This window comes from Eurosta solidaginis, chromosome 1 (genome assembly GCF_040869045.1).
Source record: "Eurosta solidaginis isolate ZX-2024a chromosome 1, ASM4086904v1, whole genome shotgun sequence".
NCBI lineage: Eukaryota > Metazoa > Arthropoda > Insecta > Diptera > Tephritidae > Eurosta > Eurosta solidaginis.
This window is the reverse complement of record NC_090319.1, coordinates 113410011-113431868: the sequence shown is the minus strand read 5'-3', so window position 1 is coordinate 113431868 and position 21858 is coordinate 113410011. Positions and strand designations below refer to the sequence as shown.

At 41.4% G+C, this 21858-nt stretch overlaps 1 protein-coding gene across 1 annotated transcript in view; it reads right to left on the bottom strand.

Moving 5' to 3' along the window:
* LOC137236736 (peroxisomal N(1)-acetyl-spermine/spermidine oxidase) overlaps positions 1-21687 on the bottom strand; it is a 33989-nt gene extending 12302 nt beyond the window's left edge. The window contains exon 1 of the mRNA XM_067759704.1: positions 21235-21687. Coding sequence (XP_067615805.1) covers positions 21235-21483 — 249 coding nt within the window. The 5' untranslated portion in view covers positions 21484-21687. The remainder of the gene's footprint in view (positions 1-21234) is intronic.
* Positions 21688-21858: the final 171 nt, after the last annotated feature.

Genomic DNA, 21858 nt, shown 5'->3' with positions numbered 1-21858 from the left:
TTTCACCCAGATCATTTGGATATATAGAAGTCTATATCTATCTCGATTAGTTTATATCGTTACGGATTGCCGTTATGCGAACAAAACTAAAAACGTGGGGGGGGGGGGGGGGAGTGGGGACTTTTTTGTATTGACTGTAATGAAGTATATAATACTAATCTACATAGTAATTTCTTATCAAAAAACGGATTTTTACTAATTTTTAATTTTTCTTGCTTTTTTACGTTCTAGGGGGGGGGGGGGGGGGAACGTTTTTTTTAAATATATGTAATAATAACGTAAAAAAGGAAGAAAAATTAAAAATTAGTAAAAATCCGTTGTGTGATAAGAAATTACTATTACATTCAATACAACAAAAAGTTCCCCCACCTGGAACCGCGCATGATAATACACACACATTCTAGGTGTATCCGGGTCCATGCTTTGGCTTATATCTCGTGACCGTAGTCACCCAGCGGCATGAAACTTACTCTGTACTAAAGCACACATCAACAGCTTCAATTTGATACCCATAATGTAAAAACACATCCTAGTCATACCCTGATCCACGTTTTGGCCTGTCTCGAGAGCCTAGTCACCAATAGCACTCATCAATAGCTTCAGTTTGATACCCACAATGTAAAAATATTGTCTAGGCGTTCATGGGCCCAAGTTTGGCCTATATCTCCAGACCCTAGTCACACAGGGGTATGAAAATTATCCTCTACTAAATCACTCATCAACAGCTTTCATTTGTTATCCATATTGTATAAACACATTCTAGGGATACCCGGGTCCACGTTTTGGCCTATATCTCGAGACCCTAGCATCCCAGTTGTATGAAAATTATCCTGTAACTATAGCACTCATCAACAGTTTTCTTTTGATATCCATATAGTATAAACACATTCTAGAGGTACCCGGGTCCAGGTGTTGGGCTATATCTTGGGACCCTAGCCTCCCACCCTAGTGCCACACGTCCTTTTTATACTCAGTTGAGCAGAGCTCACAGAGTATATTAACTTTGATTGGATAACGGTTGGTTGTACAAGTATAAAGGAATCGAGATAGATATAGACTTCCATATATCAAAATCATCAGTATCGAAAAAAAATTTGATTGAGCCATGTCCGTACGTCCGTCCGTCCGTCTGTCCGTTAACACGATAACTTGAGTAAATTTTGAGGTATCTTGATGAAATTTGGTATGTAGATTCTTGGGCACTCATCTCAGATCGCTATTTAAAATGAACGATATCGGACTATAACCACGCCCATTTTTTCGATATCGAAAATTTCGAAAAACCGAAAAAATGCGATAATTCATTGCCAAAGGCGGATAAAGCGATGAAAGTTGGTAGATGGGTTGAAGTTATGACGCAGAATAGAAAATTAGTAAGATTTTGGACAATGGGCATGGCACCGCCCACTTTTACAAGACGGTAATTTAAAAGTTTTGCAAGCTGTAATTTGGCAGTCGTTGAAGATATCATGATGAAATTTGGCACGAACGTTACTACTATTACTATATATGTTCTAAATAAAAATTAGCGAAATTGGATGAAGAACACGCCCACTTTTTTAAAAAAAAATTTTTTTAATTCAAATTTTAACAAAAAATGTAATATCTTTACTGTATATAAGCAAATTAAGTCAAAATTCAACGCCAGTAATGATATGATGCAACAAAATACAAAAATAAAAGAAAATTTCAAAATGGGCGTGGCTCCGCCCATTTTCATTTAGTTTGTCTAGAATACTTTTAATGCCATAAGTCGAACAAAAATTTACCAATCCTTCTTAAATTTGGTAGGGGCATAGATTCTATGACGGTAACTGTTTTCTGTGAAAATGGGCGAAATCGGTGGAAGCTACGCCCAGTTTTTATACACAGTCCACCGTCTGGCCTTCCGCTCGGCCGTTAACACAATAACTTGAGCAAAAACCGATATATCTTTACTAAACTTAGTCCACGTACTTATCTGAACTCACTTTATTTTGGTATAAAAAATGGCCGAAATCCGACCATAACCACGCCCACTTTATCGATATCGAAAATTACGAAAAATGAAAAAAATGCCATAATTCTATACCAAATACGAAAAAAGGGATGAAACATGGTAATTGGATTGGTTTATTGACGGAAAATATAATTTTGGAAAAAACTTTGTAAAATGGGTGTGACACCTACCATATTAAGTAGAAGAAAATGAAAAAGTTCTACAAGGCGAAATCAACAGCGTTTGGAATCTTGGCAGGAATAATGTTAGTGGTATTGCATATATAAATAAATTAGCAGTACCCGACAGATGATTTTCTGGATCACCTGGTCCACATATTGGTCGATATCGCGAAAACGCCTTCACATATACATCTAAGGGCCATTCGCTTTTAATGCCCACTCCCTCTTAAAATGCTCAGTAACAACTTTCGTTATTTACCCATATCGTACAAACATTCTAGAGTCACCCCTGGCCCACCCTAATGGCGATATCTCGAAAAGGTGTCCACCTATAGACCTAATGCCCACTCCCTCTTAAAATGCTTAGTAACACCTTTCGTTTGATACCCATATCGTACAAACATTCTAGAGTCACCCTTGGTCCACCTTTATGGCGATATCTCGAAAAGGCGTCCACCTATAGAACTAAGGATTACTCCCTTTTAAAATACTCATTACCACCTTTCATTTGATACCCATATCGTACAAACACATTCTAGAGTCACCCTGGCCCACCCTAATGGCGATATCTCGAAAAGGCGTCCACCTATAGACCTAATGCCCACTCCCTCTTAAAATGCTCAGTAACACCTTTCGTTTGATACCCATATCGTACAAACATTCTAGAGTCACCCTTGGTCCACCTTTATGGCGATATCTCGAAAAGGCGTCCACCTATAGAACTAAGGATTACTTCCTTTTAAAATACTCATTACCACCTTTCATTTGATACCCATATCGTACAAACACATTCTAGAGTCACCCCTGCCCACCCTAAAGCGATATCTCGAAAAGGCGTCCACCTATAGACCTAATGCCCACTCCCTCTTAAAATGCTCAGTAACACCTTTCGTTTGATACCCATATCGTACAAACATTCTAGAGTCACCCCTGGCCCACCCTAATGGCGATATCTCGAAAAGGCGTCCACCTATAGACCTAATGCCCACTCCCTCTTAAAATGCTCAGTAACACCTTTCGTTTGATACCCATATCGTACAAACATATTCTAGAGTCACCCCTGGCCCACCCTAATGGCGATATCTCGAAAAGGCGTCCACCTATAGACCTAATGCCCACTCCCTCTTAAAATGCTCAGTAACACCTTTCGTTTGATACCCATATCGTACAAACATTCTATAGTCACCCTTGGTCCACCTTTATGGCGACATCTCGAAAAGGCTTCCACCTATAGAACTAAGGATTACTCCCTTTTAAAATACTCATTACCACCTTTCATTTGATACCCATATCGTACAAACACATTCTAGAGTCACCCCTGGCCCACCCTAATGGCGATATTTCGAAAAGGCGTCCACCTATAGACCTAATGCCCACTCCCTTTTAAAATGCTCAGTAACACCTTTTGTTTGATACCCATATCGTACAAACATTCTAGAGTCACCCCTGGCCCACCCTAAAGGCGACATCTCGAAAAGGCGTCCACCTATAGACCTAATGCCCACTCCCTCTTAAAATGCTCAGTAACACCTTTCATTTGATTCCCATATCGTACAAACACATTCTAGAGTCACCCCTATTCCACCTTTATGGCGACATCTCGAAAAGGCGTCCCCCTATAGACCTAATGCCCACTCCCTCTTAAAATGCTCAGTAACACCTTTCATTTGATTCCCATATCGTACAAACACATTCTAGAGTCACCCCTGGCCCACCTTAATGGCGATATCTCGAAAAGGCGTCCACCGATAGACCTAAGGCCCGCTCCCTCTTAAAATGCTCAGTAACACCTTTCATTTGATACCCATATCGAACAAACAAATTCTAGAGTCAGTCCTGGTCCACCTTTATGGCGATATCCCTAAATGGCGTCCATCCATAGAACTATGGCCTACTCTCTCTTAAAATACTCTTTAATACCTTCCATTTGGTACACATGTCATACAACCACATTCCAGGGTTACCCTAGGTTCATTTTCCTACATGGTGATTTTCCTTATTTTGTCTCCATAGCTCTCAACTGAGTATGTAATGTTCGGTTACACCCGAACTTGGCCTTCCTTACTTGTTTTTATATGGAAAAAAGTACCAAAGATCAGCGATACATTCTAAGAACTTAAGTTTAGCACTTTGTTATACTAAAATTAAACGGGCTACAAAACTGCATACTCGAAAAAATTTTAAATGTTATTTTGGCCGAGCAATCAACGTTCGAAATTTTATTGCAACAATTTTTGGAGCCAAAAGGGTCTAAGTGCGCTTGGATTCAGAAAAAAAAATTGCCAAAAATCAGCAAGACTTCCTACGAACTTAAGTTTAGCACTTTATTATACTAAAATAAAACGGGCTACAAAACTGCATACTTGAAAAAATTCTGCATGTTTTTTTGGGGGCTAAGATACTTGGCTTGGATATCATAAGTGGTTTCAGGCTCTGGATCAGGGAGTGATATCAGTCTTAGACCGGCCATAGTGACGAATGTCACGCGTGATTAGTTATCACGCCCTGCACGAGGTGCCCCTGCTTCTACTGATAATGGCGGATCTAGAGAGGACAACTCGATAAAACCCGCACCCCCTGAGTCATTGTGCCGAGCTCAGAGGAGGGAGGACTCTTTAAGAGTCAAGATCGGTACACAACGGTGACGAAATGGACTGTTTTAGGGCTTTGTTTCGCATTACATTTTGACTTGATGACTTTGGGCTGCCACTTTAGTAGGTTGGGGTGAAACCCTACCGAAATGGCTCGTAGGCTAATGCTGCACCTGCCCACGTCCCGTTAAAACCGTGGCGGGCCTCAAGGTACGTTCCGGCTCCGTCGCCGTTAAGTTGGTGGTGTAGGTGCGGTTGAAGATTTTCCCGCTTCGCGTCCGGTCTGGCTCTGAACGCATTACTCATAAGGTAATGCGTCAACCCTCGCGTGGCCTCCCTGCGTAGCATAGATAACCACGAGACCGTTAAAGGGCGACTACACAATCGGCTCCGGATAGCGGAATTGAGGGGGGACGTTTTTAGAATGGACAATACTAATACGAATCCGCCAAGGATGGGGTGCGGAAGAAGAGCGCTTTTGATGGAAATCATTCAAATCAATCTTCAGCACTCTAAGGCGGCTTCCGCAAATTTGTTGCTCTGCCTTGAAAAAGGCGGAGTGGATATAGTCCTTGTCCAGGAGCCGTGGCTGAGTAGTAACGGCAGTAAGATTTCTGGATTAAGGACTGGAAAATTCAACACCTTGGTGCATGGGGAGGCAAGTAGGCCTAGATCCTGTGTGCTTGTTAAAAAAGAGATTAAAGCTTTTATTCTCTCTAATTTCAGCAATGCTGACGTAACCACGGTCTGCCTCGAGCGAGGAAGTAATGAAATGTGGGTGGTCTCAGCGTACATGCCCCACGGGGACGTAGAGGGGCCACCACCTGCGATACTGGGTGAAATCACCGCTGAAGCAAGGCGGAGAGGTGTTGGCGTGATCATCGGTGCCGATGCTAATGCCCATCATAGCACTTGGGGAAGCTCGGATACCAACACTAGAGGTGAGTCTTTATTTACTTTTATTGTAGATGAGGGACTTTGTATATGTAATAGGGGGAATGACCCGACTTTTATTACTGCGGTAAGGGAGGAGGTCCTGGACCTCACCCTGGTTAGTAGAGAACTGGAAGGTCGGATATCTGGATGGAGGGTTCTCAACGAGCACTCCTTCTCTGATCACCGATATATTCAGTTCTCAGTGAACGAAGAACGTCCCGGTAAAATATCTTTTAGGAACCCTAAGAGTACTAACTGGGACTTGTATTGTAGGAAGCTGGGAGAGCTACTGCCTGCGGTGCCTATCATTAGTTCGAGCCTGTCCGAATCTGAGATAGACGTTCTGGTGGAAAACTTCACCTCGGCAAGCAATAGCGCCTTTCAGCTGTCCTGCCCATTGAAAACTTACAGGGGGAAGGGCAAGCCGCCCTGGTGGTCGGATTCTCTTGACGACCTAAGAGCGTCCAGTCGGCGGCTCTTCAACAGAGCCAGGAGGAGTAAATTACCCTCGGACTGGGAGCTCTATAAGGTGAGTCTGGGGATTTATAAATATGAAATAAGGATAGCCAAGCGAGATGCATGGCGAAGCTTCTGGGAAAACGTAGAAGGCTGCAATGAATCCGCGAGATTTAGAAAAGTACTCTCTAGGAACCCCGCTCCTATGGGGTATCTGAGAGATGATGGTGGGGACTGGTCGATGAGTAGCGAGGAGTCCCTAAGGCTTTTACTGGACAATCATTTTCCCGATGTCCCAGTTGCGCAGGGATCTTCGCCTGCATGGTCGGCGGTCGTTGGCCATGCAGAAGTTCCTGCCATTCCAATACGGGAAAGTCAAATAACCTGGGCTATAGGATCGTTCAAGCCCTATAAGTCTCCGGGCCCGGATGGAATCATTCCTGCGCAGCTTCAAAGGTCTTTGGGGATTTCCTGCCGCTGGTTGGCCATCATATATACTAACTGCCTCAGGCTTAACTATATCCCGAAGTCTTGGCACACGGTTAGGGTTATTTTCATTCCGAAGGCCGGCAGAAGCTCTCATGTATCACCTAAGGATTTCAGGCCAATCAGTCTCTCGTCGTTTCTTCTTAAGACGTTTGAGCGGTTGATTGACCTGTACCTACGGGAAAGGATACCTCGGGGGTTACTGTCGGCTTCACAGCATGCGTACTGCAAGGGCAGATCGACGGAAACGGCTCTCCATTCGATTGTAAAGCAAATAGAGGGGTCCCTAGAACACAAAGAGTATGCTCTGGGTGCCTTTTTAGACATCGAGGGAGCTTTGAACAATGTCTTACCGGGGGCAATCGAAAGAGCTCTGGTGGGTTTAGGAGTCGAGGCGGCTCTGGTTGAATTTATTAGCAAACTTCTATGCGGCAGAATTGTCGCAGCGGAGTGGGGTGGGGCCATAATTAAGAGGAAGGTGTGCAGGGGCACGCCACAGGGAGGTGTCCTATCTCCTCTCCTCTGGGTTGTGGTAGTCAACGAGCTTCTTGTGGAGCTGGAAGCCAATGGTTGTCGGGTGGTCGCCTATGCAGATGACATCGCTATCCTAGTCAGAGGCAAATTTCTGGGCACCCTGCGCGATGTTCTGCAGGGCTACCTGGATACTGTGGCTAGGTGGGCTGAGTCATGTGGGTTGGCGGTCAACCCGGGAAAAACGGAATTGGTCCTTTTCACAAGGAGATATAAGATGCCCGATTTCAGAACGCCCTCGATTGGAGGGGTACCGTTGGTACTTTCTGATAGGGTTAAATATTTGGGGATTGTTTTGGACAAGAAACTGTCCTTGAGACCCAATGTGGAAGATCGGGCCAGGAAGGCCGCCATTGCCTTGTACTGCTGCAGAGGAGCTATCGGAAAGAGATGGGGACTCTCGCCAAGAATAGTACACTGGCTTTATGAGATGGTGGTCAAACCGATTCTGCTATATGGGGTCTGGTGGAAAGCACTGGACACGGCGAGCACCTCCAAAATGTTAGTGTCAACACCTACCTTGGCACTGAACGTCATGCTGAACATATACCCAGTAGATATTGCGGGAAAGGCGGCCGCGGCAAGGTCGTTGGTCAAGGCTTCGTGATATGGGATATAGACTTTCTGACCGCGGACACTCTAGCCTTCTTACCAGTTTCGACTTCATCCCGGACAGAACGGACTACTGTATGCCGATAACTGCTCCCTATACAACCTTCACCCCAGTTATTCCAGAGAGAGGGGATTGGGGAAGTGGAATTATCTGGGGCATGGGACCGGTTAACTTGTTCACGGATGGGTCACAGCTGATCACTGCAGTGTATTCCAACCGGAAATTGCTGCGATTAAGGATGCGGTGGATGGAATGCTATCCAGTGCTATCACGGTTAGGGAATTTAACATCTACTCTGATAGCCAAGCGGCTATCAAGGCCTTGAGCTCAACTACAGTGCGATCGAGGGTGGTCTGGGAGTGCCTGACCTCGCTTGCGATTGCATCGAATTATTTTACAATTAAGATTATCTGGATCCCGGGCCATAGTGATATCCCGGGTAACTGTCAAGCGGATCTCTTAGCCCGCATCGGTACAACTGAACCGGATGAAGATGGCTGTAGGGATTTCGGGATCGCGCTGGCCACCTGTGGATTGCTCCTCCATAGCTGGGCCTCGAATCAGCTCAGCAAACGTTGGGCGGATACCACGTATTGCAGGGTAGCAAGATCTTTCTGGCCAAAAGTGGATGGCAGGAGGTCTGCTGAAATAATTGGGTTCACTAAGGCTCACCTATCAATGGTCATTGGGGTTTTGACGGGGCACTGTCCCAAGGGTATCCATGCGGTACGTCTCAATATACTGGAAACTCCATCCTGCTGCAGCTGTATGGAGGATGATGAGGTGGAATCACCAAATCACTTTATGCTTGATTGTTCAGCTTTTGCCAGAACTAGGCGAAAGTACTTCGGTCGCGACTCACTTGGATCTCCCGAGGATATATCCAAAGTTGAGATCGGTATCATTCGGAGCTTTATCGTTGCTACCCAGCGATTCTCTAAGTAGCTAGATCTAAGTCACCGTTATTTTTGGTGTATGTGGTATCACAACGGACCTTCGTGTTGTCCAAGTGAGCTATCCTTATCAGGGCAACTACCACCTAACCTATCCTATCCTATCCTTTGGCCGAGCAATCAATGTTCGAAATTTTATTGCAACAATGTTTGGAGCCAAAAAGGTCTAAGTGCGCTTGGATCCAGAAAAAAAATTGCCAAAAATAAGCGAGACTTCCTACGAACTTAAGTTTAGCACTTTATTATACTAAAATTAAACGGGCTACAAGACTGCATACTCGAAAAAATTCTACATGTTCTTTAATCAACGTTCGAAATTTTTGCAATAATTTTTGGAAATTTACAGTTATTTTCCATCTGCAGTAAACATCCTTTGAATTAGTTGACTAACCTGCATTCATTTAGACGGGAATCATTTGAAACGCATTTACCCAGAATGTACAATAAGTAATTTACATTAACCTTAATTATCTCAACTCAACGTCGATGTTACTTAGATCCTTTTGGTTCTAAGCCCTTCATATGTAATAGTCCTATATTGCTAATAGAAAATGCTCGCAATGTGTTTTTAATTCGAAATCAAAACAAGACAGCCTATAAAATTTTTGTGATTGTAGCAGCATAAGTGTGACAAGAAAAAATTAAAATTTAGGTATATTCGATTATGGAATAAAAACAAACAGAAATATATCGGCACTCTGATGTTTGGGAATGTACCTAGCCTTTTGTAGCAATATAGGAGTATTACATACATGTTTTCTACACTCCCATTTAAATTTTTTCCTGCAAAATCTTGGCGACGAAAGTGACGAGCATGGCGAAAGGTTTCACCAGCAAATGAAAATGATTGAAAGTCGGTATCAAGGATTCTGGGATGTCGCTATGATGGGTGACCACTGTTGGTTTCTCATAAGAGAAACCGATCCTAATCTCAATAAGCGTCAAAACAAGACACATAACTTTTTCAATTATAAAATAAGATCATAGAGTTAAGACAGAATCATATATACATATGCTATTATTTGTAGGGTACTTAAGTTTTACTATATGGATATATTTATTTGAATGCTTATAATTTTTGCATTAGTTCATCGATTTTGTTGAATGAAAGCTTTTTTTTTTGTAATAAAACAGAGCTTAGAGAGAAAAAACAATCTGCAAAAAAATAAAAAGTTTTCGATATCCTTCCTGACAAAGTACAAATTTTTTTATATTCTTACAAAAGAAATTGAAAAAATACGTAATGATTGTTCGTTATCTTAGAATCTGCAGGGCCTAGCAAAAAGTGTTGTATGCACAGTTTATAGCATAATAGCAATTTTATTACCTTTTAAAAGCTTCAAACCGTTTTGGAATTGGTCAATTCGTTCTTGAGATATATATGATTAAGTGGACCCAATTTTTTTTTTTTTTTTTTGAAAAAACGGTTATTCGTAAATATCTCAAACACGTTACCATAGAATTAAAAATAACATTGATTTTCGGAATCAGGCGGTGATTTTAGATCGGAATTTCATAATGGCATCCCTGGTGCATTTTGGCTGTAAACCAGTGTAATAAATCAGAACCACTTGCATTCTTTTCAAAGAAACTGTCTCCATCCGAAATTAAATATAGTGCATTTGATAGGGAACTATTAGCTATTTATTTGAACACTAAACATTTTCGTTACCTTCTAGAAGGACGTCAATTTACAGTTTTCACAGATCACAAACCTCTAGTATTTGCTTTAAATTCAAAAACAGAACGCAGTCCAAGACAAACTAGACATATGGAATTCATTGCTCAATTTACGAACGATATTAGGTATATTAAAGGACAGGAAAATGTTGTAGCTGACACATTATCTCGTGCGTTTGAAGTAAAAGCGATTAATAATTTGGATAGTAATTTCAAAATTTTAAAAAGTGAACAGCAACAAGACAGTGAATTAGGCAAACTTACCTCATTTCTAAATTTTAAACTAATAAAAATTCCTGTTCTTAACTTTAATATATGGTGTGAAGCGTCAGGAAAAAATCCTAGACCTTTCATTCCAAACAATTTAAGAAAAAATATATTTGATATGTTGCATGGAATTTCACATCTTGGTAGTAGAGCTACACGTCGTTTGATAGTTAAGAAATATTTTTGGCCCAAAATGAACAAAGACATCAATATTTGGTCCAAAGAATGTATAAGTTGTCAAAAATCGAAAGTACATTGTCATACAAAATATCCAGTTATTAAAATTCCAAAAACTAGATTTGAACACACTTATTTAGATATTGTCGGACCCTCGCCGGTTTCGAAGGGATATCGTTACATATTAACTATAATTGATAGATTTACACGTTGGCCAGAGGCATTCGCGCTAAGAGATATTTCTGCAGTTACGGTTGCAAAAAAAAATTGTTTAAGGAATATATTTCACGTTTTGGGATTCCATTGGAAATAACAACGGATCAGGGCTCCCAGTTTACTTCAAACTTATTCTCAGAATCAACGAAACTTCTTGGAAGTCATCATATAACGACTTCTCCCTATCATCCCCAAGCTAATGGAATGGTAGAACGCTTTCATAGGCAGCTTAAATCTTCAATAATGGCTAGGAATGGGTCCAGGGATTGGTATAAAGAGTTACCAATAGTGCTTATGGGTTTGCGATCGATTTTTAAGGAAGATATTTCGGCAACACCAGCTGAAATGGTTTATGGTCAAAATTTAAGACTACCTGGTGAATTGTTTGTATCAACTACGAAGAATGTAACTTCAGCGGATGCTTTAAGTAGTTTGCGTGAACATTTTAAAAATTGTAAATCAAATTTAGACCATCATCAAAATTCTAGTGGTATTTTTGTCCAAAAGATTTACAAGATTGTCATTTTGTTTTTGTACGTGCAGTAAACAAACATTCCTTGCAGCATCCGTATGAAGGGCCTTATATATGTAGTTATTGAAAAAAATATTAAAAACTTTAAAATTGAGATAAGTGAAATTAAATCTATTCCTATTGATCGTTTCAAATCAGCAATGGTTGATAAAATACAGATACCTAACACAAAAACAAAAAAAGTTCATTTTAATTTATTTAACGTTAAATCTCCGGCAGGGGGAGTATTGTAGTGTTAATTGTATTAAATAATTATATTGTTATTTATACTTTGTATTGTATTACTTTAAATATTTGTTTGAAAATAATATTATCGAATTTTTAATTTTCAATCTTGATAAATGAATTTTCAAAAATTTTCATTCTGCTGAAAATTTTTGATAAAATAAAAACTTACTTTTAGGCGTGTTGCCTTAAATATGTATATTAAATTATTTCAACCACCACAACGGTCAACCATGGCACGTTACTGCAAGACCTGGAAGGGTCTACCCTTCCCCCAAGTCTTTAAAGGTGGACCCCAAATTATCTGTCTGGTCGGCAGGCATCGGCGCAATTCAGAAACGCAACATCCAAACCAAGAAGAATTAAACAAGGTGTGCCACATTTATGTTTAACTTGTACAATAATGGCCACAGGGCCAGGCCCACAGTTCAATGAGCTTTGCAACAAAATAAACGGCTATCTCCCTGACCTCTCCAGTCTCTTCGCCTCGCGAAATCTGACATTATCACCGACTAAATCATCAGCGACCTTATTTACAACATGGACGTTGCAAATGTAATTTTGAACATCCACGTCAGTGGCACTACGCTACCGACTGTCTTACACCCCAAAATCTTGGGTGTGACGTTCGATCAGGATCTACATTTTGGTGAGCATGCTGCCGCAATAGTACCGAAAATTCAGAGTCGCAATAAAATCCTCAAATCTCTTGCTGTAAGTACTTTGGGTAAAGATAGAGAAACGCTCATTACCACTTACAAAGCAATTGGCCGGCCGATTGCATGCTACGCGTCCCCCATATGGACGACAAGCCTAAATACTGAAAGTAGCTGCAGGCCTGCCAAAATACCGCCCTCATAACCGCCACGGATTGTCTTCTTATGTCCCCAGAACACCATCTACATAATGAGGCGAGAATACTCCCCATTAGGGAGAGAAATGAAATGCTGACCAAACAGTTTCTGTTGAATACCCAGAAACCTGGGTATCCCAACAGACATCTGATTGGTGAGTCTACACCGCCCAGGGGCTTAAGGAGTCATCTCCGTAAGAATTATGAGGAAATGCGGCGCTTGAGAACACAGCCGTATGAAGCTAAACACAAGCAGGCCCTCAGTGAAATCCACAAACAGACGTCGGAACTCTGTGCCAGGGATTGCCCGGTGAATCCTGTACTCAAAGAACAAAAACCAAATCTAGCAGAGGAGGAACGCACTCTCCCTAGGGAATCGTGCGTCACTCTAGCTCAACTTCGATCTGGGTACTGTAACAGGTTAAACTATTACCTATCCAGAATCAAACCCGACATACAAAACATATGTCCTGTTTGTAATGTGTCCCCACATGACACCAACCATCTCTTTAACTGTATTGTGGAACCAGCGCCTCTAACACCCCTCTCATTATGGTCCACCCCTGTTGAAACAGCTAGTTTCCTTGGACTCCCGCTAGAGGACATTGATGACAATTTGTGATCGGTCGCACCTATTGGATGGGGCGAAGCACTGCTACAACAACAACGGATCGACTTCTGTTATACATCCAATTCCAAACAGTCTGAACCGAGATCTGTATCGGAAGCCTTAATCACCTATCGGCATCGAAGCCCTGTTACATCCCTTCGGGGAATGTCTTTATCGGTACAACAATTACAGGTGAAATAGAAAACAGCCACACACACGTGAACACAGCAGGAAAAAGAGCATATTACTCAGCCATATACACACTAGGTCGGTATAAGGGTCCAAAATTCGTTTTTTGATTATTTGGCAGACAACCACCTCAATTGGTTCTCTATCCCGAAAAACTATTTCAGTATTTTCCTCATTGCCATGTGTGACGCATGGTCCTTTTACGGTACTATTTACTATTTTACCTTTTCTAGTAACTTTCCAAGATGTTTTTGTCCCAAAATAACTTAGATAATCTTTACGGTTATAAGAAACTTTATGGAAGACCAGCATTAAAAATTTATTTTTCGCTTTTTCCTGTTTTATCTGTGACGTGATGCGGTAGTAGCGTGCTCCGCCTACCACACCGAGGATTCTGGGTTTACGCTCGGGCAAAGCAACATCAAAATTTTTGAAACAAGTTTTTTCAATTAGAATAAAGCTTTTCTAAGCCTGATCGCCCATCGGCAGTGATTTGGCAAGGACTCCTATATCAGCCATGAAACGCTTCGAAACTCACCAGCCTTGCGGTTGCCGCTGGGAGTCGCCATAAACAGCTAAATTAATATATTTAAAACATCCGCATATGTAGTTTAAAATATTTAGGAGCTATTATTAAAGAATTTTTAATTGTTTATGAATTTTGTGATTGTAATTTCCACGATAAATATGAACACAAATTGTACCAGTTGCTTTGATTTAATCCCACTTTTTGTATATATTACAGGACATAGAGTACATATTAACATGCAAGATAGATTATACGGTCAGAAATTTGAGACTAAATTTTGAACCGTGCATTGGTTTAAGTACTTTTTGAAACTTTTTCGAACTAAATTCGAAACCTCTCAATTTACTACTGTGTTTTTTATTTTTATTCGGTTTGATTTTAAACTTATTTGAACAATAAGTCTAAAATCTCGAATTTGTATTAAAACTGAACCAAAAAATACTCAAAAACTTCAAAGTAGCAATTTATAACTCTTATGGGCTTTAAACAAAATTTTTAAAATTTATAAAATTTTGTTGAGCTCGAGGCAGTTTAAAAAATTGAAACACAGTTTAAATGTTTATATTTCAATTTTATTTGGTCGATAAATCGATCTCATTCTGAGATCATCCTCAGGAAACAATTGAATATGTTTTACCGACATTACGTGTTACCCGTATTACGTGTTACGATCCGTGATCGAAACTCATTTTATAAATCAAAATAGCTCTTGAAAGGTTGATCGGACTAATGGCATATTTGAACTAGCGACAAATAGGACTCCTTAGATCCATTCTTTATTATAATTTAAAAAAAAAAGTTTGACAGTTGCATAGTTATTGCTTGAGTGAAAATGGGTTTCAGTCACTGATCGTAACACGTAATACGGGCCCAGATTTCGAAATTTTCGGATTTATGTTGTTGTTGTATTAACGATAAAGATACTTCCCGAAGGCTTTGGGAGTGATATCGATGTTGATACTCCTTTGCCGGATATAGATCGAGTACGTTCTGGTAACGCAGCACCATTAAGGTACTACCCCGACCATCTCGGGAGCGATTTATAGAACCACATTAAACCTTCTAGGCCATACCGCCCTCCCCACCCCCTAGTTCCAAGAGGAACTTGGGGTCGCCAGAGCCTCGGTTGTTAATGAAACATGATACACCACGGGTAGGTGCGGTTGACAATTGGGTTGGAGAAGCTATATGTTGCGCTGGCAACCCCTTGAGAGGGTTGCGCTACACAACCCCTTGAACCAATTTGGTATTTTAGTCGCCTGTTACGACAGGCATACCTACCGCGGGTCTATTTAAAGCCCCCTAACCCCCGATTTATCGAGAAGGTGGGCGCGTTTATTATCTGATTTCGACCATTTTCAATATCAATATATTTTTAGTTCATATAACATCGTAAACTAAATTGGTTGAAGATATATAGCGAACGGGCAAGACAAGCTGAAAAAGGTGGTAGTAGCTTCTAACCGATTTCGCTCATTTATGCAAGAAACATTTTTTGTTGTAAAAACTATACGTTAGAATTGGTAGATTATTGCTCCATTTATGGTATTAATAGTATTAAGGAGCACGCCACGCTCTTTTTCGAATTTTTTTAACTCTCGTACTTTATTCCGCCTTAGCACTACTTAAATGAACTATCAGTATAATTAGGTTATATATCGTAAAGATTGTGCATTTTTTTTACATTAGACTTGAAAAGATTGTTTTTTAAGTGGTCGTGGGCGTCAACCAATTTTAATACTTTTCTTAGTAAATATATGTGAAATTTGCCAAATACTACTTTGAAGCACATTGCAAAGAAGAAATATGTAGTAACTCAAACCATATTTGCAATAAAATAGATATTATGCTGGACTTTAGCACTTTCAAAAAACACACGGAAGTGTTTTTGGTAACTTACATAGAAAAATCACATTTGATTGCAATCACAAAGTACAAAAAGTGTTGCAATTACATTAGATTTATAATTATGTTGCATTTCTTGCAATCACCTGAAAGCAATCAAGTTTGATTACAATATCTGAACGTGTATTTTACAATAAAAAAGCAATCAAATGTATTTCAATCAAACAAGCAGGGCAATTAGCGATTTTAAATCAGATTGATTTTAAATTTTTACAGTTCTGGTATTATGTATGTACTTGATTTGTAGACATTTTTTGTATTTTATCTTGTTTTCCTGCTGAAGTAAAGAGATAAATAAATACATACAAGGCGCGATATACGTTAAAGAAGATAAAGACCGAACTTTTCTTCTCAATTGCGTTGTTATTTTTAATCTTTCCTAAAAATTGCAAGCCATAAAAATATTTTTTTGCAGCAATACATTCAGTGTTAGCCAAACAAAGGTAATAAAATCTTTCTCTAAAGAATTGATGTTGATTTTCCCAGGACTTGTTCCCCTAATCCAATAGGTGCGACCGATCACAAATTGTCATCAATATCCTCTAACGGGTGTCCAAGAAAACTTGCTGTTTCAACAGGGGTGGACCATAATGAGAGGGGCGTTAGAGGCGTTGGATCCACAATACAGTTGGAGAGATGGTTGGTGTCATGTGGGGACGCTTTACAAGCAGGACATATGTTTTGTACATATGTCGGGGTTGATTCTGGATAGGAAAGAGTTTAACCTGTGACAGTAGTACTCGCGTTTCCCTAGGGAGTGTGCGTTCTTCTTCTACAATTTTTGGGTATCGTTCTTTGAGTACAGGATTCACCGGGCAATTCCTGCATAGAGGTCCGAGGCCTGTTTGTGGAGTTCACTGAGGACCTCCTTGTGTTTTTTGGTTTCATACGGCTGTGTTCTCAGGTGCCGTATTTCTTCATAATGCTTATGGAGATGACTCCTTAAGCCCTGGGCGGTGTAGGCTCTTCAATCAGATGTCTGTTGGGATGCCCAGGTTTCTGGATATTTAACAGAAACTGTTTGGTCAGCATTTCATTTCTCTCCCTAATGGGGAGTATTCTCGCCTCATTATGTAGATGGTGTTCTGGGGACATAAGAAGACAACCCGTGGCAGATCTGAGGGCGGTATTTTGGCAGGCCTGTAGCTTCTTCCAGTCGTTAGTCTTGTCGTCCATATCGGGGACGCGTAGCATGCAAACGGTTGGCCAATTGCTTTGTAAGTGGTAATGAGCGTTTCTTTATCTCTATCCCAAGTACTTCCAGCAAGAGATTTGAGAATTTTATTGCGACTCTCGATTTTCGGTACAATTGCGGCTGCATGCTCACCAAAATGTAGATCCTGGTCGAACGTCACACCCAATGGTTCGTCGTGGATGTTCGAAATGGTTGATATTTGGGACGTCCATGTTGTAAATAAGGTCGCCGATGATTTAGTTGGTGATGTTAGGTTTCGCGAGGCGAAAAAGCAGGAGATATCAGGGAAGTAGCCGTTTATTTTGTTGCAAAGCTCATCGATCTGTGGTCCTGGGTCTGTGGCCATTATTGTGCAGTCATCGGCGTAGGGAACGATAGTAACTCCTTCTGGTGGCGAAAGTAGCTTTGATTTGTAGAAGTTGAACAAAAGTGGGGATAGGACACCACCCTTTGGCACCCCTTGTTTAATTCTCCTTGGTTTTGATGTTGCGTTCTTAATTGCACCAATGCCTGCCGACCACCCAGATAATTTGCGGTCCACCTTTTAAGACTTGGGGTAAGGGTAGACCCTTCTAGGTCTTGGAGTAACGTGCCATTGTAGACCGTATCAAAAGCTTTTGATAGGTCTAGCGCAACAAGTACTGTTCTATGGTGAGGGTTTTGATTTAAACTGCAATTTATCTGGGTGCTAATGGCATTTAGCGCGCGGGTTGTGCTATGAAGGTTTCTAAAGCCATGCCGATGACAGGCTAGTTACAAATTTTCTTTGAAATAGGGGAGCAAAATGGCTTCAAGTGTCTTGGCTACTGGCGATAGGAGAGATATCGGGCGATATGAATCTCCTATGGCTTTAGTAGCGGGACCACCTTGGCCATTTTCCATTTATCTGGAATGACAAAGGTGGAAAGGGACAGGACAGCTCGCGCATTTTTTCACATCCGACAGCACTTTATCGCCATAGGCGATGGAAAATTTGTCATTGTGCTTAGACGGATTCGATAGGGACTTTACGGTGGACCAAAGCTTACCCACACCGGCAGAGAGCTTACAACTACTTAAATGTTCCTCCCATTGCGCCCGCTTGTGTTCATCCACAAGCAATCTGATGCGTTGGTTTATATCCCTTATTTGGGGGTCGCCGTGATCGAGCTGTCTTATAAGGAAAATGAGGCCGAATTTCGGGAATTCTTCCGGCGGGAATAAAGTGAACCGATGTGGATTCAATGACCTCGCGGAAAGCACGCTCCCCGTGGCGAGCATCAGTTGGGATAGGAAGGGCAGCAAAACGGCTGTCTGTGAGAGATTTGTACTCATCCCACTTTCCTTTTTTAAAATTTATAAAAGTGCGTTTTCCGGTGACGATGAAGTCGGCGATACGCTCGAGCGAAATAAGTATAGGCAGGTGGTCGGATGCCAATGTTATCATCGGCTGCCAGTTGACGTAGTTTACGAGTCCTGCGCTCACGATTGATATATCTGGCGAACTGTGACAACTTCCTACGATGCGAGTGGGGGCGTCTCCGTTTTTTGTGCAGAACGTATCCAATGGGGCAACAGGTGGCAGTAGGGATGTAGATGTTGATGATTTCTAGGTTTACATCGCATGACCGGACAGATAAGCCGTGATGTTCTAAGACACTGTCGCTGCGGTCGATGTCGGGATTAAATATATGATATTGCACTGAGTGGTATATGATAAGCGCGAGACCGCCTCCATTTCCGCTATCGCGATCTTTTCTGTGGACATTATACCCAGAACAGGTCTGCAGAGCAGAACTTGCTATGAGTTTAGTCTCTGAATCGCAGCGATGCGGATGTTGTGCCGCTTCATGAAATCAACGTAGACTACGGGACGCCCTTAGGCGTAAACAGCAAGGAGCCACAAAAGATTTATAAGTTACGAGAACGTTGGATTTTGGGATCTAGCCCAGAACAACCTGTCCAATGCAACCATACCTTGCACGTGACACACTGACAAGAGTATGACGGTCTTAAAAAGATTCTTTTCCGGCAAACGCAGAAAAACCATTTCTCAGGACCGTGGTCAGGAGACGGAGACGGACGGATTGGACTCGATATCTTCCCGGAGCAGGAGAGTATGACGCAGTCCCGCTGCAAGGAGCTGCTGGGAGGATGACAATTTGTGGAAGGGACGCAACAAATTAAATGGGGTTACACTGATATGACAGCCCTTGGTTGTTGTTGTTGTTGTTGTAGCAGTGCTTCGCCCCACCTAACAGCCGCGACCGATCACAAATTGTCATCAATATCCTCCAACGGGAGTCCAAGGAAACTTGCTGTTTCAACAGGGGTGGACATAATGAAATGGGTGTTAGAGGCGTTGGTTCCACATTACAATTAAAGAGATGGTTGGTGTCATGTGTGGACACATTGCAAGCGGGGCATACATTTTGTATGTCGGGGTTGATTCTGGATATGTAAGAGTGTAACCTGGTACAGTATCCAGAACGAAGTTGAGCAAGAGTGACACGCGTTTCCCTGGGGAGTATGCGTTCCTCTTCCAAAAGTTGTGGGTACTTTTTTTGAGTACTGGATTCACCAGGCAATTCCCGGCATAAAGGTCCGACGCCTGTTTGTGGAGTTCACCAAGGACCTGCTTGTGTTTTTTTGCATCATACGGCTGGGTTCTCAGGTGCCGTATTTCCTCAAAATGCTTACGGAGATGACTCCTTAAGCCCCTAGGCGGTGTTGGCTCATCAATCAGATGTCTGTTTGGATGCCCAGGTTTCTGGGTATTCAACAGGAACTGTTTTGTTAGCATCTCCTCTCTCCCTGATGGGGAGTATTCTCGCCTCATTATGTAGATGGTGTTCTGGGGACATAAGAAGACAGCCCGTGGCGATTCTGAGAGCAGTATTTTGGCAGGCCTGTAGTTTCTTCCAGTGGGTAATTTTTAGGCTTGGCGACCATATGGGTGTCGCGTAGCACGTAATCGGCTGGCTAATTGCTTTGTATGTAGTCATGAGCGTTTCTTTATCTTTTCCCCAGGTACTGCCAGCGAGGGATTTGAGGATTTTATTACGGCTCTGAATTCTCGGAACAATTGCGGCTGCGTGCCCACCAAAATGTAGATCCTGATCAAACGTCACACCCAAGATTTTGGGGTGTAGGACAGTCGGTAGCGTAGTGCCATCGACGTGGATGTTCAAAATGGTCGATATTTGGGACTTTCATGTGGTAAATAAGGTCGCGGAAGATTTAGTCGGTGATAATGCCAGGTTTCACGAGGCGAAAAAACTGGAGAGATCAGGGAGGTAGCAGTTACGCTCCGGTAACACAGCACCATGAAGGTGCAAGCCGACCATCTCGAGAACGATTTATATGGCCACATTAAACCTTCAGGCCATCCCTCCCTCCCGGCTCCCAAGTTCCATGAGGAGCCTTTTACGACAGGCATACCTACCGCGGGTATATTCTGACCCCCGAACCCGCTGGGGAAAAATCCCGAGTCGCTCCGGTACATAGAACCGGCTGCCTTGGGAAGCGGTAGTTGTAAATGAGAATGTTATGAAATATTCACGATATATGTATGTTCAAAATAAATTTCAGCCGCCCGCGATTTTAGCCATGTTACCGCCTGCATAGATGTGGGCATAAAATAATATTAATTCAGCTTACGCGTTTAGCCATTATTTATAAATATCACAATCTGAAAGTTTAGAGAAGTTCTTAGCATTAAATAGGCATCGAATCTAATAATAGCTTAAAAAATAGAACAGAAGAGGCTAGCAAATTCCTTTTACTTAACGAAAATTCGAACTAATGTTGGCAAGTTAGTAGGTGTCCTGGACAAATAAATAATTTTTTATTGGTCTGAAATATATCTGTAAATCTTATTTTTCCTTCTCTATGTTTCTCGAGTTATTTGTGGATTCCAGTACCGTTATTGCTGCTTTTGTTTCCGGGGCTTTTGTTCCGAATACTTTAACAGCAGATTTACCGTACGACAAAAATATATTTTTTCTAAAAGAATTTAATCATGCATTTAAAAAAAAGTCCGGTTGTTGCATATAACGCCCCCTAATTAGCTTACATAACTTTTTTTTCTTTCAACATTCCTTACTCCAGAATCAATTTTATTATCAACGATTTCGTGTTATTGGTCTTACTTTTTGTGAACTAAGAGGAATTGAAATGATTCGTCCGCCAATGCGACTACGAGCTTCCAAAATGCGAAAATCTTTGCATCCATTATGAATTAAACGATTCGCAGCCGATAATCCAGCAATGCCAGCACCAATGATGAGAATCTTCGCCTTTGATGGCTGCTGTTGCTGCGTAATCTCTGCATTGGAGGTAGCGCTCATACTTGCTGCCTCTTCGGTGATTGGGGACGGCGTTGGTGCAGTTTCCCCCATAGTACGAAAAAGTACTTTTGTTAATAAACTTTTAACAACTTTCTATATATTCTCAAGGCATTTATTTACAGGTAAAAAAAATTTTACTTTCTGTAAATATTTTTATCCAACCGGATTTTTTTCGCACTTTCCTGCAATTTTATCGATCTAGCCCGTGTGCTTATGAGGTGACATTCTTTACGTCAGTTTATTTACATATTTTTAATGTTTTATTTCTTCAGCTGACTGTAGCTCAAGAGCTGCCATTACACAATATCGTGGCAGAATGATACAAGGTGGTAGCATGGTGACATACCTACAAACATAAATAAAAATCCCATGTACTTTGTTTTTGTAAATTCGATGGACAACTGTCAAAATCGTACTGTGCCGGAA